General features: G+C 42.4%; 1 protein-coding gene across 1 annotated transcript; it reads left to right on the forward strand.

Annotated features, from left to right (window-relative positions):
- The first annotated feature begins 340 nt into the window (after nt 1-340).
- On the forward strand, nt 341-18,338 carry ORC2 (origin recognition complex subunit 2). Its single transcript, XM_080620657.1, has 16 exons — nt 341-461; nt 1,420-1,563; nt 1,865-1,951; nt 3,792-3,881; nt 4,648-4,673; nt 5,996-6,053; nt 6,919-7,103; nt 7,654-7,752; nt 9,412-9,521; nt 11,473-11,605; nt 12,047-12,143; nt 13,818-13,964; nt 15,036-15,207; nt 15,553-15,614; nt 16,380-16,498; nt 17,138-18,338. The coding sequence occupies exons 1-16, from the start codon at nt 371-373 to the stop codon at nt 17,222-17,224; spliced, it is 1,707 nt and encodes a 568-aa protein (XP_080476783.1). The 5' UTR covers nt 341-370; the 3' UTR covers nt 17,225-18,338.
- The last annotated feature ends 1,751 nt before the right edge of the window (nt 18,339-20,089 follow it).

Below are 20,089 nucleotides of genomic sequence, written 5' to 3' on the forward strand. Positions count from 1 at the left end.
GGTGAGGGCAGAGAAGAAGGTCTCCGATTGGTGGAGGCGCAAAGGTCAGTTAAGGTGCAGAGGCGGTGCTTAGCGCTGGCCCCGCTCTCCCTCAGGGAGGCCGGTGTTTTCGCCCATTGTCTGACGCGTGAACCCGCTTCCGTCTCCTGCTGCCTCCGTCAGGGGGTGGCCGGGAGCCCACGGGGAGCGGGCGGGAGCCCGAGCCCCGGGCCCGGGCGCTCCGGAGGGCAGCGCAGTGAGGCGGGTGGGGTGTGTGTTAGTTCTGACGGGCCTTGCGGCGCTACCGTGCTCGCGTTGTGGCAGTGCCGCCCCCCCGGCGGCGGGGCGGGCGCCACGTGACTGACCCGTGGGCGCTTGCAGGGTGCCCGCCATGAGGCGGCTCTCCGGGAAGGGTCGCGGCGCCCTGGAGGTGAAGTTCGTGTCCGACGAGGAGGTGTTGAAGCACATTGCTGACGACACAGGTACAGCTCTGCCCGCTGCTCCCTGGGCGCTGCGAAAGGGGTCCGAGCGGCCGCGGCTGGGAAGGAGCCCTTCTCCAGTACGCGGGGTGGGTGAGCGCCTCTGGCGGGCTGCAAGGCAGGATGAGGCCTTCAGCATCCTTCTCCTCCCACTGCCTTGTCTGCGGTTCATTTCTGTCCCCACTCCGGCACATGGAAAGGAGCAGCTGCGGCACCATGGCAGGTGCTTTCAGTTGGAGGTGGCGTAGATATTTGCTCTCAGTACTAGCACCTGAACTCATTACACGTGTCTGTAATGGCCTGAGAGAGCGGGTACAAACAGCCTGGCTAACTTCCCAACCCCTGAGGTGGTTAAACACATACAGAATCAAATCGAATGAGGTTCGAGATGGTTGCTACAAAAGTCTTCCTGCAGTTTTGATTACCTTTAAGGTTTGGGGCCTCTGTGGAGATGCTTAAACTTGGTTGTGCAAGGCACAGGGCACCCATGTTTGCTATTGGTCCTGCTTTGAGCAGAAGGTCAGATAGATGGTCTCTAGAGGTCTCGGCCTAAATTCTCACATGAGTGTACTGGAAGCCTATAGGCCAGTTCCTCTCCACTTGTTCCCCGTTGCAAGGGAAGATGGGGGATGCCAGATACCATCCCCTTTGCATGCACTTTGATACTTGTGTGAGTCCCTGTTATTTCTCTTCCAAACTGGAAGCTGGTGTGTGTTGAAATGGGCATCTTGTCCTCATGGACTTGTAGGGGTGAACTGTGGTAAAGGAGGGCCTGATGGCTGTAGAGCCAGCTGACCACAAGGGCACAGACCAGCTATTCTTTTACCTGGACATCTTTTCAGTGTTGTATTTGTTTAGTGATTTGCAAAATAGGAACATGGTCTCTAAATGGGGTAACTGCATGCTGTGGCAATGCAAATAATAAAATAGTAGGAGGTTAAAGCTTTTGTTGCAATCCTAGGCATTAAACTGCGGAAGGACAAGGCTCAGCCATCAGTCAGCGTGAAGAGATTTGTGAAGAAGCTTGAGAATATCTCAGATAACGAACCTCAGGAGATCCTAGAAGAGAAGGACTATGTTGCTGCTCTTGGAATATGTGCCCAAGGTATGAGCAGGGCAAACCTAACACAGCTGTGACTTTGAGAGATACTTGTAGTGTCAAGAGTTGCACAGTGTTGATGAAATTGCCTTTGGAGCCTGACCAGCTCTGTGCTTGTGGTACCAGGTAGAGCAGAGGATAGTAATTCTAGGATTTTGTTGTGCTATAACAAAATCAAAACTGGTTCATAACACTTGCAATATAAAGAGTCCTTTGAGCCAAATAGTAAAATGTTGCATTCCATCTTCTTGGGTTGGGAATACACTGCTACTTTTTAAATAGCTACAAGTAACATTTGTTTTCACAGATCCAGTAGGAAATGGCTCAAGTGTAAGTGGTGGTGAAGTTTACTCGTTCAAGACTCCCAAACGCTCCAGCAGATTGGCAGAGCTGGGTATGTTTTCCTCTTCTTTCATTCTTGCTCTAGCTGTGATCTTTGTTTGTGTACTCTGTGATTTGTCTCTCCTATTTATTCAAAATATATTTAAATACTTTGCAGTATTTCAGTAGCTTTTATCTGGCTCTGAATCAGTCTTCCTCAGAAACAAAAGCACGGTCTGGTGAGGAAAACAGAAGGAAAAGTAGAAGTTTCTTAATGCCATCGGAATGGCATTTACACATAGACTAAGCATGGCAGACCTTTTATTTGTTTAACTTAGAGGGATACGAGAGTAACTCATCATGTAGCAAAGAGTTGAAAAGAATGGAGTATTAGTTTTGTGTGTGTCCTGGGTTCAGCAGTAGCAGTCATTTTTTGCTTCTTAGTAGCTGGTGCAGTGCTGTGTTTTTGACTTTCAGCCTGGGAACAGCGCTGATAACACCGATGTTTTTAGTTACTGCTCAAATTTTTACTTGACCAAGGACTTTCTGAGTCTCAAGCTCTGCCAGGGAGGAGGGGAAGTGGGGAGGAAGCAGAGACAGGACACCTGACCCAAACTAGTCAAAGAGGTATTCCATACCACAGCACATCATGCCCACTATATAAACTGGGGACAGTTATCCAGAAGGGCTAGATCACTGCTCACTCGGGCTGGTATCGGCAGGTGGTATTGGATTCTCTCCCCTTGTTGTTTCCCTTATCATTATTATTATTGGTGGTAGCAGTAGTGATTTGTGTTATACCTTAGTTACTGGACTGTTCTTATCTCAAGCCATGGGAGTTACATTCTTTCGATTCTCCTCCCTGTCCCTCCGGGAGCGGGTGGGGGGAGGAAGGGAGGCAGTGCGTGAGTGGGCTGCTTGGGTCTGAGTTACTGACTGCACTTAAACCACAACAGTGTGTCAGGGGATTTCTCCTACTCAGAATGTCTGAGTGTGCTTGCTAGGCTGTGGACTCAGGAGAAGCAAGTAGAAAGTGGCAGTACGGAAAGGGTGAGCTGTTCTGTTTCAAAGAAGATGCTTGAGCCCTGCTGCCAGTATGTTTCTTCTCACTTGAAGAGTCTGTGTGCCCAACACCATCTGAACTTCATTAGTGTTTGGGTGTCACAGCTACTGATAGATCCTATGGAGGGTGGTCCAAGGAAGAGGGGTCATCCATCTGTATCAGTGTGTAGAAAGTGGTGTCCATAACTCCTTACTTCTCCTCTTGCCTTCTGCTGTGTCTTGGGAAGTTGTGTGTTTCTTACACCTCTTGCAGCAGGGTAGGTTTCACTGCTGCTCCCTCTTGGTGCCATGACTCAGTTTGGAAACTGAGGCAAGTCATACAATGGAAAGCTAGTTTTTTTGAGAGACTGGTGGCAGGATATGGGGGCCTTCCATTTCTGGATCAGTGATTCAACTTCTGCTTTTGCCATTAAGTAGTAATAAGAGGTTGATAGAATACAAGAACCCATGTCCTAGGAAACTGATGTGTTTGCTATACCTGATGCTTTACTAAGTCCAGTTCAACGTTTTTTAAAGGACTTAGTGAGCATGACCGAACATTGATCTGATTTGAAGACTTGTGGTCTCCCAGGGAGTTAAGTGTACTTTGCCATTGCTGCAGCTATACTTTAAAATGAATTAACTGAGGAGTTCAGTCTTTGAAAAATCTTTGTTAAGGATTACATTCACCATTAAGGTTAGACAAAAAAATAAGAAAGATGGAAGTATCTGGTGCACTTCCTGATATAGCTAAGAAATTAATACTTAGAGAGTGTTTCAGGTATATGGCTGGCTTGTATTCATGGCTGACTAGCCAGAGCTGGGAGTTTTGTACCTGACACGAAACTTCTTCCCTTCCCCGTTTCCTACAGCCTCTGAATTAGCCCAGACACCAGGACAGAGTGTTGCACCTGATCACTCCAAGTGCCCTGATAAGACAGCCAAAGCTCCTCAAAGCAGCCGTAAGTTCTGTGATACTTTGCGTAACTGAAGCTGAGCAAATGGGGGTTATGTTTCTGTTTGGGTAGTAGAGTGGATGCTTGAGTGCCAGCTTCTGTCATGCTTGAGTATTCTAGTCAGCTCACCATTGTCGACTGAACTGCTCGGTATGCATGGCCTTGGCTCACCTGGGTGTTAAGATTTTTTTATTCTGTCTTGGTGGTGTAGAGAAAACAGGAACTTCTCTCCTCTGTTGCTGTGACACTTAATGATTTCTTCTGTGTTCAACAGAAATGCTTGCAGTTAAGAGAGTTATGAGCTGGGCTGATGTGTTGAGCATGAAAATGGTAGGATTGTATGGGTGTTCATGTGTAAAGTCATGTTTTATTATGTAATATTCAAGAACCCAATGCTGCAGGGAGAAATACAGGTAGGAAAAGTCAGTGCAGGTCAGCTGGCAAGAGCGTATTACTTTGTGCTCAGAAATTGAGTCTGATGTGCTCAGGGAAAGGACATTAGCTCATTTTTCAGCCTTTTCCCTCCTGCTGATGGCTTTCCAAAGCTGTGACCAGAATTAAAAGCTGCCTTTTGTGGTAATAACATTGACTGTCTTTGTTCTCTCTTTGCCTACCTGTGAGGAATTAGAAGCTTCAGGATTAACCACCCATAAAGCTGATATTCTGGCACAGTGTATCTTTGAATAGTGAATGTCTGTTTTTCTAATGGACCATCTTGTGCCACTGTTGAAAATACCCAGTATTCTGAACAATGCTGTTTCTTGCTTTGCAGAACGCTCAAGCAGAGTGCAGCAGAGGGTGAGTTATGACTCTGCCTTTCTTGTGGGTTTTTTTGTTTTGTTTTGGCTTTTTGGGTTGTGTTGGTTTGGTTTTTGGTTGTTTGGGTTGTTTTGGTTTTATTTTTTTTTTTGCATTTTACAACTTGAACTGGCCAATTACTACAGTTCTGGAAAGGAAGGACAGTACAAATGTCTCTCCTAATCCAGTACAAGTGTCTCTCCTAATCTAGCTGGGCAGGAGAAATCAAGTGAGAACCAGAGCTACCATTAATCGAGATTATGGGGTTTAGAGTCAGTGGGCAAATAGTGGGTTTGACAGCTTGATTAGCATGGGTGGAGACAATTTCCTTGCACCACACAAATGAGGATGTTAGACAACCACTTAAACTGTTAGCTTTCCAATTTTCCATCAAAGGAAGAAACAGCCTTAATTATAAGGAATGGCATTAGAACAGGAATTCAGGAACTGTGGTGTTGCTGAGTTTCTTTAGCATTGTTTTATAAAAAATAAATTGTGATAATGAGGGGAGATGTAACTTGATGTTGTCTTTTGTGATGCTACAGAGAGATACAGTCCACAATTGCCAATTGTGGTGGTTATGAGGAGGGTGCTGTGAAACACTTGGCTTTCTAAAATGGTATAGCATCCTACTAGAAACGTGTGCACAGCTTTTCCAGTATAAAGTTCCTGGATGAGATAGGCCTGTAAGAGATGCTGTTTTGGTATGGCATTCATTCCTTGATACTCATTTGATATCCACCTTGACAAGATTAACAAAAGTGTTTCCTAAGTATTGCAGACTTGATCTGGTGCCTGAGTTAGACATACGCTTTAAACTGATGTAAGGAAGATGTGCCACTACAACTTGATGAACTCAGGCAGCTTGTGTTCCCCTTGCTGTGCTTCTGGGTTTAGTATTCTAAGTGGTCTTCTGTCATTCTTGTAGTTGTTTTCATAGTGGACTTCCCAATGACTTTGAGTAGACAGTGTGAAGTGGAAGACAACTGATCTGGAGAGCCAAAGCATTGCCAGTATGTCACTGCTTCGATTTGACTCTTCCTGAGGGGCCAAGGTTGGAGATTTCATGGTTTTCTACCCTCCATCTCAGGACATCAGTTGAAAGACTTAAGCCATTTTTGGAACCTGATCCTGCCCCTCCTCTAGCTCTGAATGGCAAAAAAAAAAGATCTCTCCATACTTACTGCCTCTGCTTTCCCAGTTTATTGTGGATTGAAATAGCTTGGAAATATAACCAGATTCTACTCCTTGCTTGGCAGAGGGCTGTTTTGAGGAGATATATGTTTCTTCTTCTAATGCATGTTTTTTCTTTGCTGTTACAGAATAAAAAGAAGGAATTTGTGTCTACCACGCCTTACAGACTCAGGAAGAGGCTAACAGGTAAAGAGCAACCTTTGCAGTCAGTCCCACAGCCAGTGAGGCACTGTATTCAGAGGAGAGTGTTTCTCCTGTAGTAAAAAATCTGATTCATCCTGCAGAAAGTGTAGAAATGTCCTTAAGGAAATCTATGTAGACCTTTTCCCTACCACAGATTGCTGCTTAGGTAAGGGGTGGAGGGGTTAGAAGCACCAAATTGCTGAACTTCAGTAACATGATAAAAAAGACAAAACTCTCAGTAACTAACCTATGCTGACACTTGCCCAATTGCTTGGTTAATGCAGTTGTCTGGCAATTGTTTGAACCAAGTTATAAAACTTTTTGATGATGGCTGGAACATTCATGGTAAAGTATTTTGCATATCTGGTTGGTTATGTATGCTCAGAATGAATGTAGAGGAGAGTTTAGTGTGGAGTGTTTCTAGTTCTTCTTTTGTGTTGAGAGACCAAGACTGAGCCAGATTCTACCTGTGCTCTTCAATCAACACTGCTAACAGAGGTCTTTTACAAAACCTTTTTTGCACTCAGCTTGCATGGTTGGCATTTGGGAAAACTGACATGAGATGCTAAGAGAAATAGGGACTTCCACTGTCTATTTTTAGTAACTTTTTATGGTAGGATTATGTTTCTTAATGGGTATCAAGAAGCAAGCTTTACTAAACAATAAATTGTAAGCCTAGAACTGGTAAAGAAATGACTGTGTATGTTTGCAGTCCTCTTAAGCATTTATTTTAATTTTATGTGAAATATATTTAAGGATCATATGCTTGAAAAACATCTAGAGAATGTGTGTGAGAGAGCAAGATGGTGCAAAATGTGTTCTGTGTAAGAAGTCGTTGCTGGCTTTTAACTGTAAATTTATGCTCTAGCTCCAGTTCCCTATTTAGAAAGTGAGAGTGAATATTCTTCTTCCTGCTCAGAGGAGGAGGATGAGGAAGACCAAAAAGAAGACAACACTCTTTCATCAGGTCAGAAGACCCCAGAAAAAATGAAGGCAGCATCTACGCTTCCTCCTGGCAACACCCTAGCCAAAAAAAATAAGGAGAACAAGATGGTAAGTGCACAGAAAATACACCCCTAAGCCAGCAAACACGAAGGCATGTTTAGTGACAATAAGCTGTGGGTGACCTCGCCTAACTGTAGGGAGGAACTGCTAGACTCGTTTCAAATGTAACCAGCTGGACTGGCTTTTGCTGTTCTGAGCAATGCCTGTTGGACAGGCATCATGAGAGCCTGCGGGCTAATCTAGTCTCTGTCCTTAGTAGCTCCAGAAGGAGAAGTTCTAAGATGTCCACAAAGCAGGAGACCCTGTACTGAGAAATGATGAAGAAGGTGACTCTGACAGCACCAAAAGAAACACATACTACTTTTTGGCTTAGTGTTCTGTTCTCTCAGAATCTCCTCTGTGTCTTCAGGAAAGAACCATCTGACTGTTGGCTTTGGCAGAATGCCACTGTAGAAACCATTTTTGCAAATATCTGCTGGCCTGTTCATCCTTGCTCAATGTCTCAGATTGGCCATCTTCAAATGTGTTTGTGGGTGCAAAGGGAGAGGGGTAACTTGGTAGCAGAAGGAGTGTGGCTGATCTTGACATCCCTTTTTAGAGCAACCTGGTGGAGGAATACTTTGAAGCTCACAGTAGTTCCAAAGTCCTCACTTCAGACCGAACACTGCAGAAGTTGCGGAGAAGAAGATTGAGTCAGGTACACTTTATAGTGAATCCCACAACTCTTGGAGCTTTAGCTTTCTTTGAATATTTCCCTCATCCGAATTTCCTGATATTGCTGTTTTCACTTTATTTCTGCTGATTACATTGTTGGTGGTAACACTGATTTAGGTAGCATTTTAAGCATTATGTCTCCTCTCCTGCTCTGAGCAGGGACAGGGCCCAGTTGTTTGAACCTGAGACAGTATCAAAAATGCAGGGAGAATGCACTTGCAAGTGAGCAGATAGTTGAAAGCTGCAGTTACTGGCTGGGCTTATACCACGACACCAGAACAAGTTAAAATTTGTGTTTGAGGAGGAGAAGAGGGAGAAGCAGAGTTGCAGAGGCGTGCCCTAAAAATTGTCACCATTAACAAGAGCATTTTTGTTAGTGAAGTCCTTAGGGAAATTACAAGCTGTATTGACTGTTTATGTGTAGAGGAAATTGAGAGAGCGCTTTTTATCTGAGCATTATTGAGTCAAGCCACATGCAGGACTAGGAGAGCTCTAAATGTTGTCACCTAGTTTGTGAAATGCATTCTGTCCCCTTCCAATTTCTAGGAGACAGGAATGGTCTAATTGTGGTGATTGAATTACTGTATTATTTTCCATATGCAGCTTTTACAAGACAGTTCAAAGTAAGCAGCTGTACCCTACAGAGATAGGTACACAAGGGCAGGTGCCAGGGAAGTATATAAAATACTTGGAGCTCTTGTGTCTGTGACTGCTTTTTGCATCCATCTGTGTTTTAAAAGATGGCATATATGCAGATGCCTGGTATCTGTTGTTGTCTGGAACTGCTATCCAGAGAAACATCTGGATTCTTTCGTAACAGCCTTGGAAGGAAATCAAGGTTTTCAGTATTAAATCTACTGCTGTCTCTGAAGAAATTGAAAGCTTAGCAGTTCTGTCAGTGCTATATGTTTGTCTGATACATTGCAGCTGTCTTTGTGTTCTTTCCAGAGTAAACTATCTTCTACTGAAAGGGAGTGGAAAGCAAGCCTGTTAAAATTGAAGAGGAAGGGAGGCCAGTGTAGATTTGATGCCATTTGTCATGCTACTATGCTGTTGAAACATCAACATCCCAGCATACCTTTAAAGCTGAATTAATCCTTTGATTCTTTATGCTTTTAAAATAATACTTTTTCTACAATTGGCTGTCAGTTGCAAATGATTTCTTCTCTATTTATTTTTTAAGATGACGTTTGTGAGCATTCTCTTGTGGTGACAAACACCTGAACCATTGCTAAGCATGTTTGGAACCCTTGCTCCTGTGAGCAGGGTTGTGATGTTGGTGTCTTCCTGGTACAGCACTTGGTTCTGTGTAAGCTCTGAGTGTTGTCCATTATTTCAGTAGTGGTTTTCCCATACTCAGTAGCAAGAGCTAAAACACAGTTTGATACCAGTTCTAGTCTTAGTCTGGCAGCCGTTTCCCATTAAACAACTTTGTTATCTGCTTTGTTTCTCCAGTAGCAAAACTGTGCTATTTTGGGGGAAAAATACCCCAAACTAACATGGATTGAGTGCACTGTCAAAGAACAATATTCTGCTTCCTAGCTAGAGAGCATACTAGAGGGGTATTTGTAAGGAGCCCAGGTACATGTCTTGTTTTTTCTCAGCTTTAACTGACTGTCATCTTACCTCTTTTTCAACACAGCAAACACTGCATGACCTTTTGAAGAAAGCTCCCCTTTCCTATGCTGCTGAAATCAAAGAGCTAAACCAGCTACATGAATCCCTATTTTCCAAGTGGATGCTGCAATTACAGTAAGTATCCAGTGAGAATCACTGAAGAAGCCTCATAAACAGGCACTACCAGTAAACTTACCTTCATGTCAGCAGCATTGTGTGGAGGAGTTGTGGTGCAACTCTTTTTCTTTGACTGATTGCTTGAAATTAAAATAAGGTGACATCAATTTAGTAGCGTTTCCTCTAAACCAAATCATATCTGACTAACTCCTTGAACTGAACGTCTGAAGTGACATGAAGTTGCATTCTGTCTGGCTAGTTGGTCTGTGCCTCTGTAAACCAAGATAAGAGGGCGTTCACAAACAGGGAACACGAATAATGAGGAAATGGGGAACATGAATGGTGAGACCAGTGTCCTTTGTGAACAGTCAGTTTTACTTACAGCAGTGTGATTGGTAGTTGGTCACCCATCATCAGTTTCTTCACTGTGTGGCTATCCCCAGTGGTGTAGCAGTTACCTTTGAATGCCTACAGTACCTAAGCGTATAGGCATGAAGAAACCTTAATGCTGTTAGAAACATTAGCAGTATAATTTTTATCTGGCTTTGTGTGTATCTTTGTGGGAAGGAGGAAAGACCAAGCATCCAGGAAAGCAAATGGGAACTATAGAGATCTGTAAGATGCTGAAGCACATTAGAGAAGGCAGGCCACCAAATCTGAAGTTCTGAGTCACGAGCGGATGTTGGTGAGGAGAAAGCCTCTTCGAAGCTTTGCAGGAGAGTGGATGGAACATAAAGAAATTTGTGGTCCATGGGGAGTAACAGAGCATATGAAAAATAAATTAGCTTTGAAGGTTGGAGAGTTGCAAGAGGAGGAGTTCTCTGGCTTGGTGATCTGGACAAATGGTTAGAGATGTATGTGGCAGGGTAGAAGGAACAAATCCATAGATGATACTGAAGTCAGTAACAGTTGTTGAACACATTACGTTTGCCCAATGCTGTTTGAGTGACCTGATACCCTTCTTTCTGGTCCTGATACTCTTCTTTCTGATTTATGATAGATTGATATTATTAAGATGATAGATTTCCTGCTTCTCAAAAATAAACAAAGCTTTGTGATGCCCTAGCATGTTGTCTTTACGCTTACTTGCCTTTTTGTCTGTAGAACAATTAGGATAAGAAAGAGATATGAGAACTGTTTAATTTTGCTTTGAAATTGTGCTTGTGGATGAGAGTAGAAAACCCCTGTGAAGACTTGCTTATCTTCTAGTAATTTCTGTGACTCATGGTAAGCATTGAATATAATCACTGGGGAGGGGTAAATGAAGGCAAGCCTGGAGCTGTGTCCTGGTTTCTGCTGGGGGAAAGATAATTTTCCTTCTAGTAGCTGGTGCAGTGCTATGTTTTGACTTTAATATGAGGATAATGCTGATTAACGTAACACCAGTGTTTTAGTTGTTGCTAAGTAATGCTTACCCTGATCAAGGACTTTTCAGTCTCTCATGCTCTGCCACTGAGGAAGGGCACAAGAAGCTGGCAGAGTCACTTGACACAAACTGGCTGAAGGGATATTCCATACTGTAGAATGTCATGCTCGATATATAAGCTGGGGGGAGTTGGCCAGGAAGGGCAGTTTGCTGCTCAGGGACTGGCTAGGCATTGATCAGTGGGTGGTGAGCAATTGTATTGTGCATCGCTTGGGGTTTGTTTGTTTTATTCTTCTCTCTGTATTAATTTTTATTGTTATTGTTATTAATATATTTTACTTTATTTCAATTATTAAACTGTTCTTACCTCCACCCATGGGGTATTAACTTTTTCTCCAGTTCTCCTCCCCATCCCAAGGCAGGGGGTGTGAGTGAGTGGCTGCTTGGTACTCATTTGCTAGCTGAGGTTAAACCATGACAAGTTGATGAAATATGAAATTTTGAGAGGAAAGACTGCAATGGATCATTTTGCTTAATGAATGTATGAACCTAAAGAGGGACTTGTACTTTTTTGATTCAGTGTATTTGCTCACATTTCTTCAGCTTGGGTTTCAATATCGTGCTTTACGGACTGGGCTCCAAGCGTGATTTGTTAGAGAAGTTTCGTACCTCCCTGCTCCAGGATTCTGTTCACCTTGTGGTTAATGGATACTTTCCCAGCATCACTGTGAGATCTGTAAGTGTGTGAAAAGCGTGCGGGTTTATCTGATCATCCTGCGTTACAGATACCTCTGAACTCCTTCAGTGTGAAATGTTAAGGAAAGCTGCTGCATCCTGTAACAGCAGACTCTTGCATAAAGAACAGTTCCTATCTCTCTGTTAAGAGTTTAAAGATACCGGCCCATGCATTTTCCAAGGAACTGCATTAACTCTCATCATTAATAGATGGGACTAACAAGATACTCATTAATAAATATTTATTAGTCTAAAGCCTTACTTTATGTCACTGTTTTGAAAATGGGTAGAAATTTTTGGTATATGTTGACTGTTTTGGGGATTTGATGGCAAAAATTCAGTTACCTCCCTCCATGACAGTCAGGGGCTCAGTTTCAGATTTTCTGCAGTAGGTCCTTCAGTGCCAGAGCCCTTCAGAAGGGACTGTTGTTTTCTTTTTCAGATTCTCAACTCCATCACAGAGGAGGTACTGGACCATATAGGGACATTCCGCAGCCCCCTTGACCAACTTGACTTCATCATTGAAAGGTTTAAAGAAGGTAAACCAACTAAACTTACACGTAAAAATGTTAGAGTCCACTTACTGTTAGGAGAACCTGGATGTTTTCTTCCTTCACAGTTTTCATGCGTGCAGTCACAGTTTCTTATAGGAAGTATACATTCTTGCTTGTAATTTCTGCCCTGTACATGAAAACAGATATGCACCAGTAATAAAAGTGTACATGATCCCAAGCATTACCTTATCCAGTGTTTCACACATTAAGTTCTCTAGAAACGGAAGGAGGAAGGCACAGGCATTCTAACAAGACAGAGTTTCCTCAACCCCATGGAGTAGCCAGAAATGATAATAATAAACTGAAATTATCACCTCCCTTGCATTTAGCACAGTATATTTGTGCCTTATTTACATAATGCTTCTGTAGCCATGTGTTTGCTGGTGGAAGACAGGATAGGTAAACTCCAGCTACATGAGGAAAGATGGTTCTTAGTGGCTACTTGAGGACCTGATACAAATCTTGCTGAAATCAACAGAACAAAAATCTTGCAATTTGCAGTGAGGTTGCTGACTGATACCAAGTCCTTTGAGCTCCTCTAGAAAAACATGGCCTGAGGGTCTTCCCATAAATTTCAGTATAGGCTGGATTAAGGCTTTTCATTTAAATTTAATACATGCGAATACTGGCATTAAGATGAAACAGAGGTCAGAAGTGTCAAACAAGCATTGGGTTCAAAAGCCAAATGAAACTGGTATTGCCACGCAGAATGCTTGCTGAATTCTTTTTGAATGTCTGTTTCACTGCTTATGTATGCATACACAAATTGCTATGGGATCTGAATTGTGCATGGTGTGGGTGTTTAAGTATTTACATTCTGATTTCCATCATTACCTTATGAGCATTTCAGGTGGGACTAAGTGAGAAAGACTGATTAATGGTGGTACCCACCTGAATCTACATAAATCAGTCTTGTGTGGTACACTACAGCTGATCTGACTGGGAGTCTGAGGAACTTTCAGCTTCCATTGGCAGCTGAGTTCTGTATTCATTTGTACAAAAGCTGGCTACTGTTCCAGAATCGTTTCTGGACTCAGAAAACAGCTGTTCCCAGGGATAAGTACCACAGCAACAAGCAAGCTGGAAATTTTAACATCTGCCATTTGCATTATCCAAGCCAAGTCTTTGTAACTTCCTTTGAGGACTTAGGGGCAAGATTTCCAATGAAGTTTGTATGCTTTGGATCCAAGCCTGAATAGAAAATGCATTTGCATTGTGTGAGGAGGATCATAAAGGTTCCAGTCGTGTAACTCAAAAGGAATTGAACAAACTCTGCGTAGACTTCCATCCAAAAATACATTTGAATGACCTTGAATTGCAGGACTAAAAGTCATAGCTAAAAGGACAATTTCTGGTAAAAGCCACAAGCAAGTGGAAAGTGGATTTTGCAGTTTAAGCTTAAAGAGAAGAGCTTAAACTGCAAAAATAAAGGTAGGTGTGATAAAAACTGATATACCGAACTGAGAATTTTTAAGTACTCAGAAACATCAAGTGTGGGATAGAGATCAAAGCAAGCTGTATAAGGAAAGTGATTTAATATTGGAGTGATGAATATGGAGCCTGATGGAATAGACTTATCCCAGGCTGCACTGGAAATAGGAAACCACTTAGTGTGCAATTTCTTTTATTGGTTCTCTGCTGTTTTTTCTGATCTTGCAGATTCATCTTTAGAGCTCTATGTCCTCATTCATAACCTGGACAGCCAGATGTTGAGAGGAGAAAGAAGTCAGCAGATCCTTGCACAGTTATCCTCTCTGCCTAGCATTTACCTCATTGCCTCTGTTGATCACATCAATGCTCCTCTCAGTAAGTCCCCTTGGGCCTGATGTAGCGAAGAGAGAAGAATCTGTGTTTTTGTGGCTGCCAAGCCTGTTCCATAAGCTCATGTATTACTGTTGATGTGTAAAATGATCTGGTCGTATATGTTTCTATGGTGGCAGCAGCTAGAAGACCCAATTGGAACTGTGGATGTATTGAATCAAAACTATAGAAAGATACTAAGAATTACCAGTCACTGTTCATAATATACAAACAGACTTCAAGCTTCTGGCACCCTCTGATTTAGGGACTTACTGAAATGGAGATTAGATGTTATGTCTGTCATTGCATCTGAACAGTTTTGTTTGTCAGCCAGAAATTCTTTGCACACTGCTGACTCTGGAAGGATTGACAGTACATCCTAGCATGTATGATGTATGAATGTATGTACATAGAATGTATGATGATAGAATGTATAGTACAGTCATAGAATCACAGAATGGTTTGGGTTGGAAAGGACCTTGAAGATCATCCAGTTCCAAGCCCCCTGCCATAGGCAGAGCCATCTTCCACTAGACCAGGTCGCTTAAAGCCCCGTCCAGCCTGGCTTTGAACACTGCCAGGGATGGGGCAGCCACAGCTTCTCTGTGCAGCCTGTGCCAGTGCCTCACCACCCTCACAGTAAAGAATTTCCTAATACCTAATCTGAATCTCCCCTCTGTGAGTTTAAAGCCATTACCCCATGTACTGTCACTACATGCCCTTGTAAAAGTCCCTCTCCAGGTTTCTTGTAGGCCCCTTTTGCATACTGGAAGGCTGCTATGAGGTGTCCCTGGAGCCTTCTCTTGTCCAGGCTGAACAAGCCCAGCTGTCTCAGCCTGTCTTCATAGGAGAGGTGCTCCAGCCCTTTGATCATCTTGAAGCTGGTATGAAAAAGGGTTGTATGCAGATGTTTTGTTGCAGAGAATTTTTCTTGCATGAACTGCTAGTATCTGGGTGTATGTATGGTGAATTTCAGAAGGATACATTGTTTTCTCAATCCTACAGTAGAACTTTCTTATTTAGCATCTTAGAAAAGCTAAATCTCTGAGTTCAGTCTGCTCTTTTTTTTCTGTCTAGTGTGGGATCAGGCAAAACTAAGCCTCTACAACTGGCTTTGGTATGAGACAACAACATTTAGTCCATATGTGGAAGAAACATCTTATGAGAACTCGCTTTTAGTACAGCAGTCTGGATCTTTGGCTTTGAGCTCCCTAACGCATGTCCTGCGCAGTCTCACTCTCAATGCCAGGTAAGACACTGTTACACTTCACAGTAGGACTTGCTGAGGATCCAGTCCTTGCTAGGTTATGCTGATCTGTAATTGCCAGGAGGCAGTCCCTGTTTTCTGACAGCAGTGTTCAAGATGAAGATGGTAGGACTGAGTTGTAATTGACTGGTTATTTGAAATGAACAGTATTTGGACAGCAAGCCTTGTCCAGTGCCGGGATCCATAACCAGGACTTTGTAATTGAGGGAAAAATAAATTAATATTTTCTGAGGAGGGGGGAACTTGTGCTTGTTGGTTTTGTTTGGGTTCGGTTTTTGGGTTGGGTTCTTTTTCCTTTTGATTTTCCCCTTTCTTCCTTTCTCTTAGGGGGATATTCAGATTGCTTGCTCAGTACCAGCTGGAGAACAAAGACAACCCATCTTACCCAGGTATGTACTCACCTTTTCTTATCTGTTTGGGTGTTGCCATTGCCAGCTCAGTCATAGCAGCACTGGCTTTTGATATGCAGTGTATGTCACCAGCAACAGAAATGCTCTAACTGCTGGCTCAGTGAGACTCAGTGGCATAGACTCTTTCTAGTCATCCTGTGTCTGAATGACAGGAAATCAATAGACTGGCTGGTTCTGAAGGACCTCTTCTTACTGCTGTCTGCTTTGATGTTTAGACATGAACGAGACAATTCATGGGGGACTGTGAAGTTAAAGCATTAAAATAAAGGAAGAATATGAATCTGCGTAACTAGCACATAAAGGACCAGGGAAAGGCAGGAGATTCTGTTCAGGTGCTGCTATAGGAGTTCTCATGTGTCTCTGCTTTATAGGTACATGTGGAATATTCTGTCACTGTCTCTAACAGGTGCTGCAGAGGATATGAATAACATGTTAATAGTAAAGAAAGTTGGAAGTAAGATAGAAGAGTTGGAAATTAAGAGAGATTAACCTTGTTGGGAAGTGCATTTAAAATGCTACTAAAATGCCATTAGGCAAATGGGGTGACTGAAATGTTAATTCATGTGTTTTCCATTGATTACTGAAATATTAGGTTGGCTGTATACTTGACAGAAGTGATGTTACTGTAGCCAGTGCAGTCTAAGCCAAAGCAAGATTTGTAGGAGGAAACTAGATATCATTATGCAAAAAAATCTGTGAATCTTACCACTTCCCTTTCTTGTTCTTGCCTTTTTCTATCTCCAGGACTGTCTTTCCAAGACTTCTACCAGCAGTGTCGGGAGGCTTTCCTTGTGAACAGCGACCTGACACTCAGGGCACAGCTAACAGAATTCAGGGACCACAAGCTCATCCGAACCAAGCGGGTGAGTTGGGGGAAAAAGATAATTCTGGATATTCTGCCACCTTAAACAAAAAGAAAAGATGCTTACTTGATACTAAGTATCCCTAAGACACCACTCTGCAGCTTGCAGTGAGGCTGTGCTGTTTGAAGCATCTAGTAACCAGCAAAGGGCTGACATTCTGTAATGCAGCTCTTTCCATGTCTCCAGTTTGTCAACACCCTTTACATGGATAGGGAGCTGTAAAAATACAGCGTGCTTTGGTTACTCAGCAACCTACAGGTCCCTTCTTCCTGACAACCTTGAGAAGTAATAGACTCTGGAGCCTGATAATCTGCTTCCAATAGTTACCTGTATTTGCACGAGGGAAGAATGCAAGCTAGTCCTAATAATGAGGCAGTATGGGGACACAGTGTTGAGGAGCTGTGTAGTGTCAGACTAGCATAGCCCACCAGAAGATTTCTTTTATACTGACTTTTCTCAGTATTTGTGCATTTCCAGTGTTGCTCGAGTGAAGTATTCCTGGTTTTTAGCAATGTAGTCCTCCTGAGTGCTGGCCAGCTCTCACCCAGACTGCAAATTAACATTGGCACTGCAGTGCTGTCTAGTGGCTTGCATTGGATTGTGCACCGGTGTTAACAGAATGTGTATGTCTGTTCTCAGGGAGCTGATGGTGTGGAATACTTACTAATTCCTGTAGATGACAGTACCTTGACTGACTTCTTAGAGAAAGAGGATGAAGATGTGTAACATCTCTCTGTTCTCAACGCGTCTATGGCAATTGCTCTTGAGGGCTGCTGGAGAGGGGCCTATGCTCAGATCTCTCTCCCTCTAACCCCAAGGCTGCTGGACTACTTACTGAAATGTAATAATTGTAATGAATGATGCTCATTGTTAAACTACTTCAGGTAGTTTGAAATGTCAACTTTTGTAAGCGGGGCATCTCTTGCTCTGTAGTTAGATTTGTCTGGGTTGTCTCTTAGTTCAGATGATGCCTTCTTCATATCTATGCAGCCACCCTTACAGCCAGAAAAACAAACTCGGTAAGATTGTGCCTTCTGCTCTTACCTCACCAGCCATGAGGGTTTGATTGGAGCAGTTTACTTGAGAAGTGCAAATCTCTAGAAGGTCAGAGCTTTAGTTTGTAGCAGTGGTGCAACTTTTCTCAACTGAGTGCTTTCCAGTACTCCTTTACCAGTTGGACAAGACTAGCTTCCAGTGTATGAAGAAGCCAAGATTTATAATGCTAAGAGATCCTGCCTTGACTGCATGAGAGACTACTGGGATTGGGACACACTGTAAGTAACTTACTGAATTCTGGCAATAGAACTGAAGGACTTGCCCCAAACCCAAGATAATCAAAACTGTCATGGACTTGAGTCATTGCCTCTTGGGGAGGGTGAGAGGATCCAGCTTCTTTCATCTGCTTTGCAAGTTTAAATCCAGGAATAGAAAGAGGCTATGAAGTTTTTCTGTTGATTTTTTTAAAAGCTTGATTGTATATATGTATTTTTTTTTTATATCAGGCGAGTCTTCTGATCATGGAGGAGGCCTTAAGTGCCACTTATAAACTCCCTTTTTTTAAGCCCTCAGAGGCTGGGAGACTGCTGAAGTTTGACAGCTTTCCTTCACTTTTTTTCTCAGGTATTTGAGAGTAAGGCCTATAGTTCCATCAGCTGAAGTCTGCCAACCAGACTTCAGGGACTTTGTATGTCTCATATTTGGTAGCTGTGTTACAGCTCAGTGTTGTAATAGTTCAATCAAATAAAGTACTTTGCTAATTTTCATTAGCTTGTCTTGTCTTCCACAGTCTTTGTATGTTATAGGAAGATAGTGATACTTGTAGCAGTTGTGTGAAAGCCTCATTTGCATTATTATGTCAAATCTCTCTTCCACTCCTTATGCAGAATTCAAGGCAATCAGTAAAAATACCTTATATTGGTTTTTATAAGGTATCAAAATTAAAAATCATTTCATTACCTTTTAAAACCAGTATATAGCTTTTGAAAAGAACCAAAACACGTGTTCTGTGATTCTATCATATGGAGTAACATTGTTATCTGGTCTTCCCCTCACCGACAGAAGCAACAGATAGGTTTTACAGCCTGACTTCTGTGTGTATTGAAAACAGGGTATCTCCTTGTCCGACTGAAAATTTGATTCTTCAAACATATGACCTAATTAGCTTTGCTGGAGAGTCTGATGGCGAAAACTGGCACATGCCAGCAGTGCTATCTGGCTTCCTCCCCCAGAACATTTTCCAATGGATGTTCTCTTTTGGTCGTACTTGCATTTGCATTTTACAGGCTGCAATTCCAAAACTTTGCAAAATGCATCAGATCCTGCCTGTCAGTACTTAGGCTACCATCAGAATCACTACAACTGGGATCAAAACGTTGTGTCTTACCCAGTGTCTGAGACCAAATGTTCAAGAACAAGAACTCTGCCATTCGAAGAGATGTATTCTTGGGGAGGGGGGACAGGGACACAAGGGGGGAAACTGTGCAGTCCTTTGACTCTCCACAGTTCCCATGAAACTCAGGGATTTATGAGTACATACGGAAGATGTCACCTGACGTGTTTGCAGATAGCGATACTGTGGTGCATTTTCAGTGCAATTATATCTGGTTTTCTAGATGTGAAATGTACTTTAATGAAACACTAAATCATCCTGAATTCAGAGTTCCCTGCTAGCAGTTTTGGTAGGCTACCCAGATGTCCGTGCAGCCCTCCTTTTGGCCTGTAGGAGATACCACACATCTGCTAAGAGAAGATGGAATTTGGTTTTTTTGGCTGCTGCTGATCCATGTCACAAGCGTGCAAGCTAAAGAAAATTACTGTGAATTAATTTCTGTGGGCTTTGTGTTTCAAAGGATTTTATCCTGATTTCATTATGTTTCTGGACAATTACCCCATCTATGTATTAATTTTTTGTCTCAAATTTTGTGTATGTATTAAGATAATAGCATTTGAATGTCTTCTGTAGCAATACAGAACTGTTGGATTCAGAGGGATCACTTCTACAGTCCTTTACTTGGGAAAGAAGAAATTTCTTCCCTCTTCCTCAACTTAGTGAGAGGTTTCCCTAGTATTGATAAGAATAATGGCCTTTATATAGCCTCATTAGCTTCAGATCATACTGGAGTCATCTTTTTCTCACTTACACTTAGGTGGAACAATGCACACAAAATTATGCAGTAAAGACGCGGCTTGATGAGCCAGTTTTATTAACCAAAAAAGATGGTACCAAGATCTTTACAAACTTGCAATGGAAATATTTTCATTTTGTTTAAATACTCCCGTGGTAAGCATGTTACCCAGAGACGGTAAGGTATGCACTTGGGAGGTTTTTTTCCTTAAAAGAACCCAAACAAATAGACCACAACAAGAACCCCAACTTACAAAATAAAAACCAAGCTTTATCAGTGGTGAAAATGCTACTTATTCAGTTTTAGTAATGCTGTAATTCAGAGCCATAGTTACAGAAACTGTTTTAAAAAGAAAGTAACAAAAGCACATTAAATTCATTTACATCTTTGTTAAGGAATAGAGTTTTAACCTTCCACAGTTTTTCAACTGAGAGTCCCTCTATTAAAAAGCCTTAAATCTGCATTT

Source organism: Psittacula echo (genome assembly GCF_963264785.1).
Source record: "Psittacula echo genome assembly, chromosome: 6".
In the NCBI taxonomy this organism is placed as follows: domain Eukaryota; kingdom Metazoa; phylum Chordata; class Aves; order Psittaciformes; family Psittacidae; genus Psittacula; species Psittacula echo.

Coding starts and splice junctions, on each gene's coding strand:
- ORC2 (XM_080620657.1), top strand. CDS start 371: ATGAGGCGGCTCTCCGGGAAGGGTCGCGGCGCCCTGGAGGTGAAGTTC. Junction 15,208..15,552: donor AGTCTCACTCTCAATGCCAG/GTAAGACACTGT, acceptor CCTTTCTCTTAG/GGGGATATTCAGATTGCTTG. Junction 15,615..16,379: donor AGACAACCCATCTTACCCAG/GTATGTACTCAC, acceptor TTCTATCTCCAG/GACTGTCTTTCCAAGACTTC.